At 40.9% G+C, this 13,677-nt stretch overlaps 1 protein-coding gene across 1 annotated transcript in view; it reads right to left on the reverse strand.

Annotated features, from left to right (window-relative positions):
- Positions 1–13,677, reverse strand: part of LOC137277354 (spatacsin-like) — a 54,414-nt gene that overhangs the window by 19,416 nt on the left and 21,321 nt on the right. Inside the window, exons 12-19 of the mRNA XM_067809047.1 lie at positions 12,723–12,926; positions 10,790–10,884; positions 10,239–10,384; positions 9,762–9,917; positions 4,140–4,206; positions 2,924–3,095; positions 1,016–1,242; positions 281–389 (exon numbers count right to left, since the gene is read on the reverse strand). Of these exons, the coding sequence (XP_067665148.1) occupies positions 281–389; positions 1,016–1,242; positions 2,924–3,095; positions 4,140–4,206; positions 9,762–9,917; positions 10,239–10,384; positions 10,790–10,884; positions 12,723–12,926 (1,176 nt within the window). The remainder of the gene's footprint in view (positions 1–280; positions 390–1,015; positions 1,243–2,923; positions 3,096–4,139; positions 4,207–9,761; positions 9,918–10,238; positions 10,385–10,789; positions 10,885–12,722; positions 12,927–13,677) is intronic.

Raw genomic sequence — 13,677 nt, forward strand, 5'->3', positions numbered from 1 at the left:
GTGGCAGAACTGAACATGTTTGTGTGATCTCCATGATGACCTGATACTCAGCATTTCTCAATGACATATTTGAGAAGGAAGAACATTGTAAACTTTTTTTTGTGTATGTATTTTCTCAAGATAGAAAGATTTCACTGCCACAACTTGATGAGAAAGTTTTTGATTGCAAAAACCCTGACTTGACACAGATGACCCTGTTGCATCAGGCTCCCCAGTGAAGCAAGGACTGCAACCAACCTGCTGCATCAGGCTCCCCAGTGAAGAAAGGACTGCTACCAACCTGTTGATGCCCTTCTTGATGATGCTGTCTGATGTAGCCTTCTCCAAGGCTTCCACCACACTTGGGCCATTCCTTCTCCTCCGTCGCACACAGTTCAGCAAGAGGTCCACTGTAGAACAGTACAGTGTATGTGCTCACACTGACGAACATTGCATGCAGAGTGTGGTTGAGAGTCCAAGTTACGAGTACTTGCATACTTCAATATCCCTCAGAATTTAACACATTTACCATGTTATAAGTTTTGTGAAGTTTTAAGATATTTCTATAAGATTACAGTTGACATTAATAATTATATACAGTTAATACAGCTGATGTAAAGTACAATTTTGATAACAAATGTACACTGGTATGCATATAACAAGTGTACAGTCATTGAGGCATCTAGCCGAATTTGTCACAACTCCAGCACACGTACAGTTTCAGTGTGCTGCTGGCAACTGAGAGAGACAAGCTCTATGCATCTGCAATGCTGTGTAATATTCTATTTTTGTATTTCAAAGGTAAAAATTTGGAGTGCGTTTCAGATGAAGGTAGGATTTATTTTGGGAACACTATTTAACTGTTCAACATTCTCTGTTGAAACTGTGCACAAGAGTATAAGAATCTGTACTGAAACATTGCACTCACAAAAATATAAGAACTTGACTTGAATGTATAGAAGTGATTAAAAGTAGAAATAATTAAATTCATTATTTCATCTGATCCTGCAAAGGTTCATCACAAGGTTCTTCTTACCCACTTCTTCCTCGTTTGCATGCATTGCCTCCTTCCTCTTGTCAATGGTCCCCATAATGCCACTGTTCATGTGGGCAAGAATTTCCACACCTGCTTGGACATATGTTCGCAATGGCAGACTGTCCTGGTCTATCATCTCCACAAATGTTACACATGCACTTGTGATGGCAGCACTGGTGAAGTTCTTCACAGCCATCCATAGCGCCACTCCACAAACTGTGTGAATCCTGTGAGACGAAGTGCAAATACATTTATCTGCTGCACCTCCTGATATCCCAGCTTATCGTTCTCACTGTCATCCATAATGCATGACTACGTTTCATTATCAATATTGAATATATTGAAACATCCAAGTTTATGGATGACATCTTCTTGTTTGTTGCATAAAGTAATGAGGAGGTGTAGTGGGATGTATTCTGGCCATGAACCTGTTAACATAAGCTCTGATTTCCAAAGATTATTGGTTGGCTGGTTTACAATCTCTGTGTCCATGAGGATGATTCCTCATCCAAGGGTGCAGATACAAGGAATAGTGAAGAGTGAGTCTTTTACGTTATTCTCTTCAACTTTAGCAGTGACAGTCTGTCACGAAGACATTATTCTGTTCCATTAAACTAAAAGTGATTGAACATTTGCTGGGTGCTTGGCCAAGGCAGCCTTACAGAGTATATGAGTAGAGGTCATAGCGGCTAAACGACCCTCATACTTAGGATCATACATGGTAGGGCCGATGGCATGCAGTGATTGATGGGATCTAGTATTTTCACAAAATAAAAACTCAAAAGGAAATCACTGAATATTGTTACGAGAATGTATTTTCCGTGATTTGAGTTGTTATTAATTATGACTGCGGTAGTTGTAACTGGGTCACATTTCCTACAGAGAATTATTTAAGTGGCATGCCTCTAAGGCAGTACCTTAGAGTTACTTCCATTTGAAAAGACATAAACATGAGGCTAGGACTGTTCTAGAGCATTCAACTTTAGTGGCCATAGTCGTATGTGCTCGAACGTTCAGGAAATGACTGAAGGTATATATAAAAGCTAGTTGCCGTATTCGACAGACACGGACACACAATTACTGGAGTATACACATCATCAATCAATGTCAACGCTTGATCTACATAACCACTGCATGACCGCTCAATGTGATACATTCTCCATAACTCTTTCTCACTCTCTGTGTAAATCAAGACTTTGGTGAGTTTGCTATATATTTTGTGACCCATTGCCTTAGATTTTGTCTCAATCAACTGATTGGTGTGCAGGCTTGTTGAAGCCTGTACATCAATCAATCGAAACCTGTACATCAATTAATACAAACCTGTATATCTTGTACCCATTGTTCTCGGTCTACTCTTATGTGTATATATACTACAACCCTTTAGTTTTATCCTCACTTCACCTGAAGAAGAGACTAGAATCTGTCTCGAAACGTTGTATAATAAACAAGTTGAACCATAAAGCACTTTTAGTTTGATTCCTCCAACTTCTAAATGCCTTTGAAACGATCTAAAAATAACTACCTACCATTTTTTTAACAAAATTTTAAGGTGACATCTTGTCCCTTCATCAGGAGAATACCAGTTGAACATATACCACATGAAATGGATACAAGGAATGAAGCAGTTATCATCAAGTAAACCAACATATAAGGTTCTTCAAAATTTCCCATACAAGGCAAAACCATTATTACAGTGTCCCATGCAGCTACCAGGAGTCAAGTGTAGGCATTACACTCACAGCACCACTGTCCCTTTGTGACAGTATATCATTTGAAAACATCAAGTGGACATACTGACTTCCTGTCATATTGGGCAAGAACTGAGGTATTCTTGTAATGATTGCTGGCAAGAAATTCCTACTGATTTTGACCATCTCTTCCCAACTAGGTATCTGTGCAACTTACCTCTTGTTGCTAATAGTTGTTGCCCCTGAGTCAATCTCCTCTGCCAGGAAGGAGAGAAAGGCATATGTAGGTCGGCCATGTTTGAGGTAGTATATGTAACGTATCTTCTCAGAGTAGGCAAACTGAGACACCAAGTCGGACTGGGAGAAGTACGGCAGAAAACTCTGGCACTCTGTACAAATACACATTGAATGTGTTAAACTTCAGTTGTTTACTGTTTCAGGGTACAGCCAACAACAGTCCAACATTTAAAGAAAGTAGCGACATTGGATTTACCAGACTCATAAATGCAAATGATTAAGCCAAGGAAGAAAAAGGTGATAAACAGAAATAAAGGGAAAATATGACGATTTATTCCATCCCTATGGAAATGTTTCATCTGTATGGATATATATTACTTTTTCTCATATACACTGGCATTGATTTCACAGTACCATTCAGAAAGTGGTCAGATGTAACATATGTCATATTTGGGATTACACTTTCCTAGTAAAGCAGAAATTCTAGTACTGTTTTGGTTGAGTCCCATCCAGGATTCGAACCCTCATCCTCAGAGTCGGGCACCTAATCGCCAGCAGTGGTAGTCGTGGTGGCTGAGCGGGCTAGACGGCTGACTTTGTGTGCTAGCGATAAGGTGCCTGACTCTGAGGGTGAGGGTTCAAATTCCAGATGGTACTCAACCCAAAAAGTACTAGAATTTGTACCTTACTAAGAAAGTGAAATCCCAAATATGGCATATGTTCAATTGGTATTGGCTAGTGATATGTTCACAAAATGGAATCTTCCCTACTTTTTTTATGGCATGTATGAGGGAAGCTAGGAAATAACTGACTTTAACCAAGGCCCTGGAGTGATTGATGGCATGGACATTGTTCCATGTTGATATATGATGCTAGCAATAAACCCAGTATCCAGCAAACCTCTTACAATAAGCAATTGTAACTACTCGTTGAGTAGTTTGAATTCACTGTACATTGCACAGAATCTTGTAGACAATCATTGTCGAGTCAGTCAAGCATGTATCAGGTTGCCATAAAGAGTGTGTATGCAGTATGTCGTATCGTGTGATTTGTACATGGTATTGTATTGTATCTTGTGGTGTGTGTGATATAGTGTATTGTGTGATTTGTGTGCCGTTTTGTATCAATGATTGTGTGTGGTATGCAATTGTGTGATTGTGTGGTATGTGATTGTGTGATGTGTGTGCTGGGCCCACCTTCTCCAGCTACTGTGTTCCCATCCTGCCAACCAAACAACCGCCTCGGGTCCAGTGGTGCACTTCCCTGAAAAACCACCATGAAAAACTATAACAACATTCCTGAATAACATTGTCAAGTCTCGTCTTTGTCACTCAGAAACCTTGTGAATACACATCCATAGCATTGTCTTGATATATCACTAAAACGGTTTTTTGTCTGACATTCATGGAAATAGCTATCCAATTATTTCTTGATCTTCACAAAATCTAGAGAAATCCCTTGCATTTTGAAGAGTCTTCCAGATACCCCATATATATATATATATATGCAGTTTTTGCTACTGAAAGTGTTACGTGAAATGAGAAATTAAAATACTCTACCAATAAAGAACTTGTTTTTTATCTGATACATAGGGAAGATATGAGAGTTGGCTGAAAAGTTCTCAGCCTGAGTGGTTTCTCCCCACCAGGTAGAGACAGGTGCTTGCCACCAATGAGGACAATCATTTAGTGAATCATAGACACAAGAACTACAAACCTACTAATAGTTTTATCTCAACTACAGCTCTTTTGGTAAACCTACCCTCTGAAATCATCAGAAATTGGACAAAACTGAATACAGGGCAGTCATCAAGTACTTGCAAAAGAAAGGGATGTCCCCAACACAGATACATGCTGACATGGTCTCCGCTCTAGGGGATGATGCTCCTTCATTTTCCACAGTAAAGAAGTGGGCTGCAGAATTTAAGTGAAGCAGACAAAGCCTTGATGATGACCCACACTCAGGAAGGCCTTCAACAGCAACCACTCCAGAAAACATCCCGCGAGTGCTCGATATGTTGATGGATGATCGACGATTGACTACTCGACATATTGCTAATGTAGTGGGCATCTCTCATGAGAGGGTTGAGCATATTATTACCAACGAATTAGGAATGACTAAAGTTTCTGCAAGATGGGTGCCAAAGCTTTTGACAGCAGAACAGAAACATGTCAGGTTCCAGACGTCCCTTGACAATTTGCGTCGTTTTGAAGCAGATCCCGATGATTTTGTGGCACGATTTGTAACAATGGATGAGACCTGGATACATCACTTTCAACCAGAAACAAAACTACAGTCAAAACAGTGGAAGCATCCTGATTCCCCAGCTCCGAAGAAAGCCAAGTCTGTTCCTTCAGCTGGAAAGGTGATGGCATCAGTCTTTTGGGATTCCAGGGGTATTCTGCTCATTGATTATCTTGAAAAAGATCAAACTGTCAACGGCAGATACTATGCTGATCTACTGAACCAGTTGCGAGAAGCAATCAAAGCCAAACGACGAGGGATGATCGCTAAAGGTGTCCTCTTCCACCAAGACAATGCGCCTGTTCACAAATCAGTGGTGGCCATGTCAACAATCCGCGATTGTGGCTTTGAACTCATTGACCATCCTCCTTATTCACCTGATTTGGCTCCTTCTGACTTCCGCCTGTTCCCCAAAATGAAAAAGGAACTCGTCTGTCGCCAATTTGCAAGTAATGATGACGTCATTTCCGCTGTGACTGATTTTTTTAGGGTAGCTGAAGAAGATTTCTTCCTGACTGGGATTCGGGCCTTGCAACATTGCTGGCAAAAGTGTGTGAACTTGGAAGGGGACTATGTAGAAAAATAAATTACAAACGTGGACTTTGTAACTTTTTTTCAGTGAGGCTTAGAACTTTTCAGCCAACCCTCGTAGGTACAGCCCTGCCCTACATCATTCTAACTAAATGCTACCAAAATACTTTGAAAACCATTCTGAAACAAACTTTTAAAAGTATACATGATAACTGGAAACTTAAACTAAAAATTGTATATCTATACATATTGGACAAAATAAGTTTGGGATATTGGAATTTTATGATTGATATTTTATCAATGTATGAATGAAGACATAGATCTTCAACATCATCTGGCCCAAGAATGGTTGACAACGGTGGGACAGGAAACATTCTATCTGGTTGTCCTAGTAACTGGTTCTTTGCGATGAAGTCCCAATGCAGTCCCAGAAAAAATTCTGCCATGACTTTTCATTCAAAATGTACATGATTCACAATGCATGTACCTCCGAAATACGAGCCACAGTACCTAATGCTACAACTGACAAAGGACAACTGACAAATCCCATGCAGGAGGGCTGAACCTTCTAGATTGCATAGAAAGTCTGAACCAACGAAGCAGATACTGGAGCTCAGGAGTGGTAAGCACCTTGGTTCCAGTTGTTGTGGCAAGAAGCGAACTAATGGCAGCCAAATAGGTTGACAATGTAGTACCTTTGAGCTTCTTTGTAGAATGTAAATGCTGTAGAAATTCAGCAACAACCTAATCTGATGGAGCGGTGGGAGAATTAATTCTCATAAACCCTACAGTAATGTTCATATTTATTCCATTATTCTGTCACACAATGATCGGGTTGATATCCTATGCGTAGATGTTACAGCTGTGGCTACTCTGAGAGAATAACCCTTGGCTTTTAAAAATTCTGTAAATGTGCCATATGTGTAGACTGAGGGTTTGTGATAGCACGTCCAAGTGTGGATAACGGAGTAGGATTTTTAGGGCAGGTGGCAGTACTGGATTTCGGTTCTGCTAGCTTTTTAAAGCTGACAAGCAAGTTTCTTGCTCACCAAATGGACACAACCAAGAGGAGAGAACTCTTGCTGGTTCCAAGTAACTCTGAACTACCTTGAGTAGCAGTGACAGTTGAGGAAATGCCAGGAAATGAGAACTAATAAGCGTTCAGACCCTCCCATGATATGGCTAACATATCGTAGTCCCACACCTGAGGATCCGTTGTTTTTTATCTGATACATAGGGAAGCTAGGTACAGCCCTGCCCTTCATCATTCTAATTAAATGCTACCAAAATACTTTGAAAGGAAATGAGAACTAATAAGCGTTCAGACCCTCCCATGATATGGCTAACATATCGTAGTCCCACACCTGAGGATCCGTTGTTTTTTATCTGATACATAGGGAAGCTAGGTACAGCCCTGCCCTTCATCATTCTAATTAAATGCTACCAAAATACTTTGAAAGGAAATGAGAACTAATAAGCATTCAGACCCTCCCATGATATGGCTAACGTATCGTAGTCCCACACCTGAGGATCCGGAATAGGGGACACAAATCGTGGAAGCTGATGGCTGTACCGAGTGGCAAATAGATCTGCATCTGGTCAAGATACTGGGTAGATCACTGACTGGACTATTGGGGCAGTAACTTCCACTGTTGGTGATGCCGGTTGGGGGCATGACAGGGGGTCGGCTATGACATTTCTCAACCCAGAAATGTGTCTGGCTCTGGCCGTATCGATTAGATGGTAAAATTGAAATGTCCACTGAAGCACAGCTGCTGAACCTGTTGAGCCTTGATGAGTGATGTACCATACTACTGTCAAGTTGTCTGAGTGAATCAGTAGATGGGACACCTGAGTTCTGCCGCTCAATGCTAAATGGTCAAGAATAACAACACTGAATTCCAACTCATGTGAATGGTCTTCTGCAGATGACCACTGCCTGGCCACTTGATGATGAAGAAAGAGGGCGCCCCAGGTGATGAGTCAGTGTGAAGGGCACCATAGCGAATGTTGCGCAAACATTCTGCTCATCGAGCTACTAAAGAAGAACTGGTCGCAGTTGCACAGGAAGATGAATCAACTCTCTGGGATTGTCAGAGATACTTCTGTTGGTCTGGAGTGCTGCATGAGTAGGTTTGGCTCATGGAGATTGTCAATCTACAGGAACATTAACATTGTAAACCAATTGGTGACATTTGTATGATCGGCACTTCAGGTCACTCTAATCATCAAAATTACTGGTAAAAAAACAGTAGTTCCCCATTTACAAATGTTACCAACAATGCAACAGTGACAAAAATCCAGACAACATGGTCTTCAGTAGAGCGACGAGTGACAATCCATAAAATCCAGGCTAAGCAATGCTGGCCACTTGACATGACATCACTGCTACCATGTGTAGAAACTTGACCCATCAGATGATGTAAATGGAAGGGTGGTGAAGATTACACCAAGTGATCCAGCAAACCACTGTTACAAGTAGTCTGTAGTAACTTGACACAGTGAAGCATTGCAGAGTATTCTTGGATATCAAGCTTGTTGAGCAATGCCCCAAAATGGATGGTTGTAGAGCTAGTATCTACGCCAAAAATATTGAAACGAATCATTCATTAAAGGTGAAGATCGGAAGGTAGATTATATCTAGAATGAGATGAGCCCCAGTCACAGAGGAGTCTTGAGATCTGAGATTGTCACAACATCAAGTTCATCAAGTAATTTGTCTAGATGTTTGTGCTACTGACATCAAATGTGAATCAATTCAGCAGGCTGGTAAATCAGTCCAGCTCAGTGATCTGGTTCAGAATGGTGAGCCAGAACGTTGATAAACTATTGGGACGATTCTGTGAATCAGCATTGTGGTTTGGATTGGTTTGATAATTTTTCAATGATCTCAGCCAATACCAATATCAAGAACAATCTAGAACAACCAAGATGAGATAGTTCAATGAGGTGAATCGTTTTAGTGAAGAGAGCTGTTATGGCGAAGTGAACCATTCCGGTGTGGTGAATCAATTCAATGGTGTGAGCCATTTTGGCGAAAAGAAACAGTCATAAATATGGTGAATTGAATTGATGTTATGACCCAATAGGCCATGGCAAAATTGTGAATCTATTCAGAGTTGTGAACAGATTCAGTGTAGTGAGTCAATTCAATGATGTGAACCTTCTTGGCGATAAGAAACAGTCATATAAGGCGAACTGACTTGATGTAATCAGTACAGCAATTTGACGATGTAGATCAGCTGTGTGAGACAGCTGGTAAAACAGAGCTGCTCAGTGAGGTGGAATGACAAGTAAACATCTCACTACACAATGTCCTACATGTATGGATTGGAATCCTGCATCTGACTTGACCCGGCAAAAAAATGCAAGACACTGTACTTAACAAGTACTGTAGACATATGACGACGCGCACACCAAAAAAACATCATCACCTTCCTACAAGCATGTAATACTTGTTGTTGAATGCAGCGGATTTGTCGGGCAGTGACGTGGGATATAGGGGATAAATAGGGGGGTGTGCTGCATGCTTAACCAGGGTCTAAGGACTTGTCATTTAAAGAGAGCAGCCTGGGGAACACGGGCATGTGGACAAGAGAGGCCTACAGGGAAAGTTCCACTCAGCATCAAAGCAAGAGGAGAAATGCAAATCGTGAGAAAGGATGAGTTTAAAAATTTAATATTACTCCTGACACACAAAAATATCCATGAAAACTGAAAAATAACACCAAAACAAACAAAGAGTAAAGCTGAGAAAAGCAAATTATGAAAACCGTATGTAACATGTAATATTCACCATGCTTAATGACAGGCCTTACTCTGGGTGTGAGGGAGAGGATGTGGTTTCAGATGATTTAATGGCAATATTTCAACAATGTCACTTGAGGGAAGACAAGCAACGGGCTACACACTCTGGGACTGAGTGGGGAATAACTTATCCAAGGTCCAAAGCATAACATATGAACACTTAGTGTCGCCATCCCCAGTAACACACAGACTCTGTGAGAGAACTACATGGGATTCTACCCTGACTGGTGACCTACCATGAGCAGCTGGTAGACGTTGACATCAATACGAGGGGATACTATAGAGCCAGTGGGGAACAGAGCAGAGTACAGTTTGGGGAATGCCTTCAACTTGTCCTGCACTAGCCTCTGGTCCAAGGTACCAAAGATCTCTGGTCTCCACACATCTGATGTCTGAAGAACATACAATAATGTTTATAACAGCATCAACAACAAAAACAATAACAACAGTAATGTGTACATTAATAATTCATCAAATCGCATCTAAAAATGTGGTCATAGTGATACATTATCCTCTCAGCCAGGGGATCGATGAGGACTTCAACACTTTCCTCAGATCCGTGGGAAGCAGATAACTCAACATGATGACCTTGTGTAATGAGGCCCACTATATAACTTCAGCAAACTTAACACACATCAACCGGGTTAACAAAGCAGTAAATAGACAGTTATACACCGTGTGATCTTATTCATGTGAATGTATTAAACCTATACCTGATGCAAGGGTGTTGGCAGATATGGAAGTGTTGCTATGGCAACTGTCACATGATCTTGTGTAATGAGGTCTGCTAGGGATGGTTCCTCCATGTTCCACACACTGGCCGCACACATGAGACTTGCCTGATATACAGCATCCGAGTCTGGCAATACAAGTAAGACACAGATTTACTGACAGTTGGTGACATGGAGTTCATACAACAATGAACAGTTTACTGTTTGGAAAACATGGGTGCTGACAAAGCTAGAATCAGAATCATACTGTCAGTCTGGGATTTCAATGAATGAAGAAGCTATAGCACTTGCAATGAATCTGACTCTACCTCATAATGCTGTTCAATGTACAAAAACTGTATATACAAAAACATTTCCTGAAGGATTTAAACAGCATGTGTTGGAAAAATAAATACAAGTTCATTGAAAGCTGAATACAAGTTAGAAAATGTTATCTCCACATCAGGGCACAGTGACAGATCTCAACCAGCAAATCCAAGACGTCAGTGTTCAGTTCAACTGGTCAACTTTGACAAAAACAACATCATCGTTACCATCTGGGTTGCGGCAGATGGTGAAGAAATGCTGCAGACTGGCAAGCCATGTCTTCAGGTCCTGACTGTCCACATCAATCTTGTCCAACTGCAGTCTACACAGACAAACATATACATTCAACACCATTATCTAGCTAATCACTACGTAGAGGTAACTGGTCATTTTTGTTTCAAACCTTGACCTAGCTAATCAATATCTGCATGTAACTAGTCATTCAAACCTTGACCTAACCAATCAATCAATAACTACAGGCAAATAATCATTCAAACCTTGACCTAGCTAATCACTACGTAGATGCAACTAGTCATTCAAGACCTACACTGCATTTGAATACTTTTCTTGAATTTGGAAAGCCTGGTAGTCAAATACCCTTTGATGACAGTCTAAACCATTGTCACTTTGGCTACTAAACATCCATAGTGCCATATGCTGAGCAAAATATTTCCATATTTCCAGAGTGTTTCATTGCCAGCAATGAAACCTTCACACAGTATGCAGCCAATGCTGGAGTTTTATACATACCTGTGTCTGCAGCCAGCATGGTTGCTGGAGTTATGTACTATTCTACTAACCTGTGTCTGGAGACAACATGGTAGCTGGAGTTATATACTAACCTGTGTCTGGAGCCAGCATGGTTGCTGGAGTTATATACTAACCTGTGTCTGGAGCCAACATGGTTGCTGGAGTTATATACTAACCTGTGTCTGGAGACAACATGGTTGCTGGAGTTATATACATACCTGTGTCTGGAGCCAGCATGGTTGCTGGAGTTATATACTAACCTGTGTCTGGAGCCAACATGGTTGCTGGAGTTATATACTAACCTGTGTCTGGAGCCAACATGGATGCTGGAGTTATATACTAACCTGTGTCTGGAGCTAACATGGACGCTGGAGTTATGTACTAACCTGTGTCTGGAGCCAACATGGATGCTGGAGTTATATACTAACCTGTGTCTGGAGCTAACATGGACGCTGGAGTTATGTACTAACCTGTGTCTGTAGCCAGCATGGTTGCTGGAGTTATATACTAACCTGTGTCTGGAGCTAACATGGTAGCTGGAGTTATATACTAACCTGTGTCTGGAGCTAACATGGACGCTGGAGTTATGTACTAACCTGTGTCTGGAGACAACATGGATGCTGGAGTTATATACTAACCTGTGTCTGGAGCTAACATGGTAGCTGGAGTTATATACTAACCTGTGTCTGGAGCTAACATGGACGCTGGAGTTATATACTAACCTGTGTCTGGAGCTAACATGGTAGCTGGAGTTATATACTAACCTGTGTCTGGAGCTAACATGGTAGCTGGAGTTATATAATAACCTGTGTCTGGAGCCAACATGGTTGCTGGAGTTATATAATAACCTGTGTCTGGAGACAACATGGTTGCTGGAGTTATATACTAACCTGTGTCTGGAGCCAACATGGTTGCTGGAGTTATACACTAACCTGTGTCTGGAGCCAACATGGTTGCTGGAGTTATATACTAACCTGTGTCTGGAGACAACATGGTTGCTGGAGTTATATACTAACCTGTGTCTGGAGACAACATGGACGCTGGAGTTATATACTAACACGTGTCTGCAGCCAGCATGGTTGCTGGAGTTATGTACTATTCTACTAACCTGTGTCTGGAGACAACATGGACGCTGGAGTTATATACTAACACGTGTCTGCAGCCAGCATGGTTGCTGGAGTTATGTACTATTCTACTAACCTGTGTCTGGAGACAACATGGATGCTGGAGTTATATACTAACCTGTGTCTGGAGACAACATGGTAGCTGGAGTTAGATACTAACCTGTGTCTGGAGCCAACATGGTTGCTGGAGTTATATACTAACCTGTGTCTGGAGCCAACATGGTTGCTGGAGTTATATACTAACCTGTGTCTGGAGCTAACATGGATGCTGGAGTTATATACTAACCTGTGCATGATGCAATATTTCCATAGTGGCAGGACGAGCTGGTGTCTGGTGCAGTAGGCCAGGAAGTGATGGTGGAAGTGTTGGAGTGTGTGTTGATCCAGATGCTGTAGGGGGTGGGGGGAACACAACACCCCTCCCACCCTTGACAGGTGCTTCATTAAAATGGGGAAGTCAGACAGCATCTCACACCCCATGAAACCTTTCCTAAAATAAATAAATAAAATCTCACAAAAATCATTTTTGAAACATTTTCTTTCAGTAATATACAAACAAAGATCACTTGAGTTATATCCTTTCTGTTGACAATAAACAAACAAATGTCACCACAAATAAACTTTCAGTTACAAGATCATGTCAGAATAACATTTACCCTTTAGTCAAAGACATCATAACAATGCATTTGATACAATGCAGTGCCTGAGGCAGATATCAATATTTCCTTCTTTACACATGGCAAGAATGACCCATATAATTGTCACAATCTAATATCATCCTAGGAAATTATAGAGCGACCTTTCCTATTGGTTATGCATATGAAACATGTCTAGTACTTATTTCCTTGTTGTGTCATGTGTTCAGGGAACAAATCTGATAAATTTAGTTACAGGAAGAAAGTATTGTAATAATTCACTGTTACATGTCAAAATACAGTTTCTATTGTTCCCATGATATTTTGTTTGTTGTATTCAGGGAAAGCTATTGTTTAGATGATGACATATGCAAGCATCAGTGTTACTAATTGAGGATACTAAATGGTCTTCCAATTAATACCATTTTTATTAAATGAGTTAATGATTTGGTATCAAACGATACGATGTCAATCTTCCATGAGTTTAATAAATATGGTATTTCATGGAAGCAAGTTTAGCATACTGTTTATTACTCTCCAACATAAATTCATAGAAACTGCTGCGACTATGGCACAGTGTGAGGACTCTCAGCTTTCCATGAGTCA

This window comes from Haliotis asinina, chromosome 3, assembly GCF_037392515.1.
Source record: "Haliotis asinina isolate JCU_RB_2024 chromosome 3, JCU_Hal_asi_v2, whole genome shotgun sequence".
Lineage (NCBI taxonomy): Eukaryota > Metazoa > Mollusca > Gastropoda > Lepetellida > Haliotidae > Haliotis > Haliotis asinina.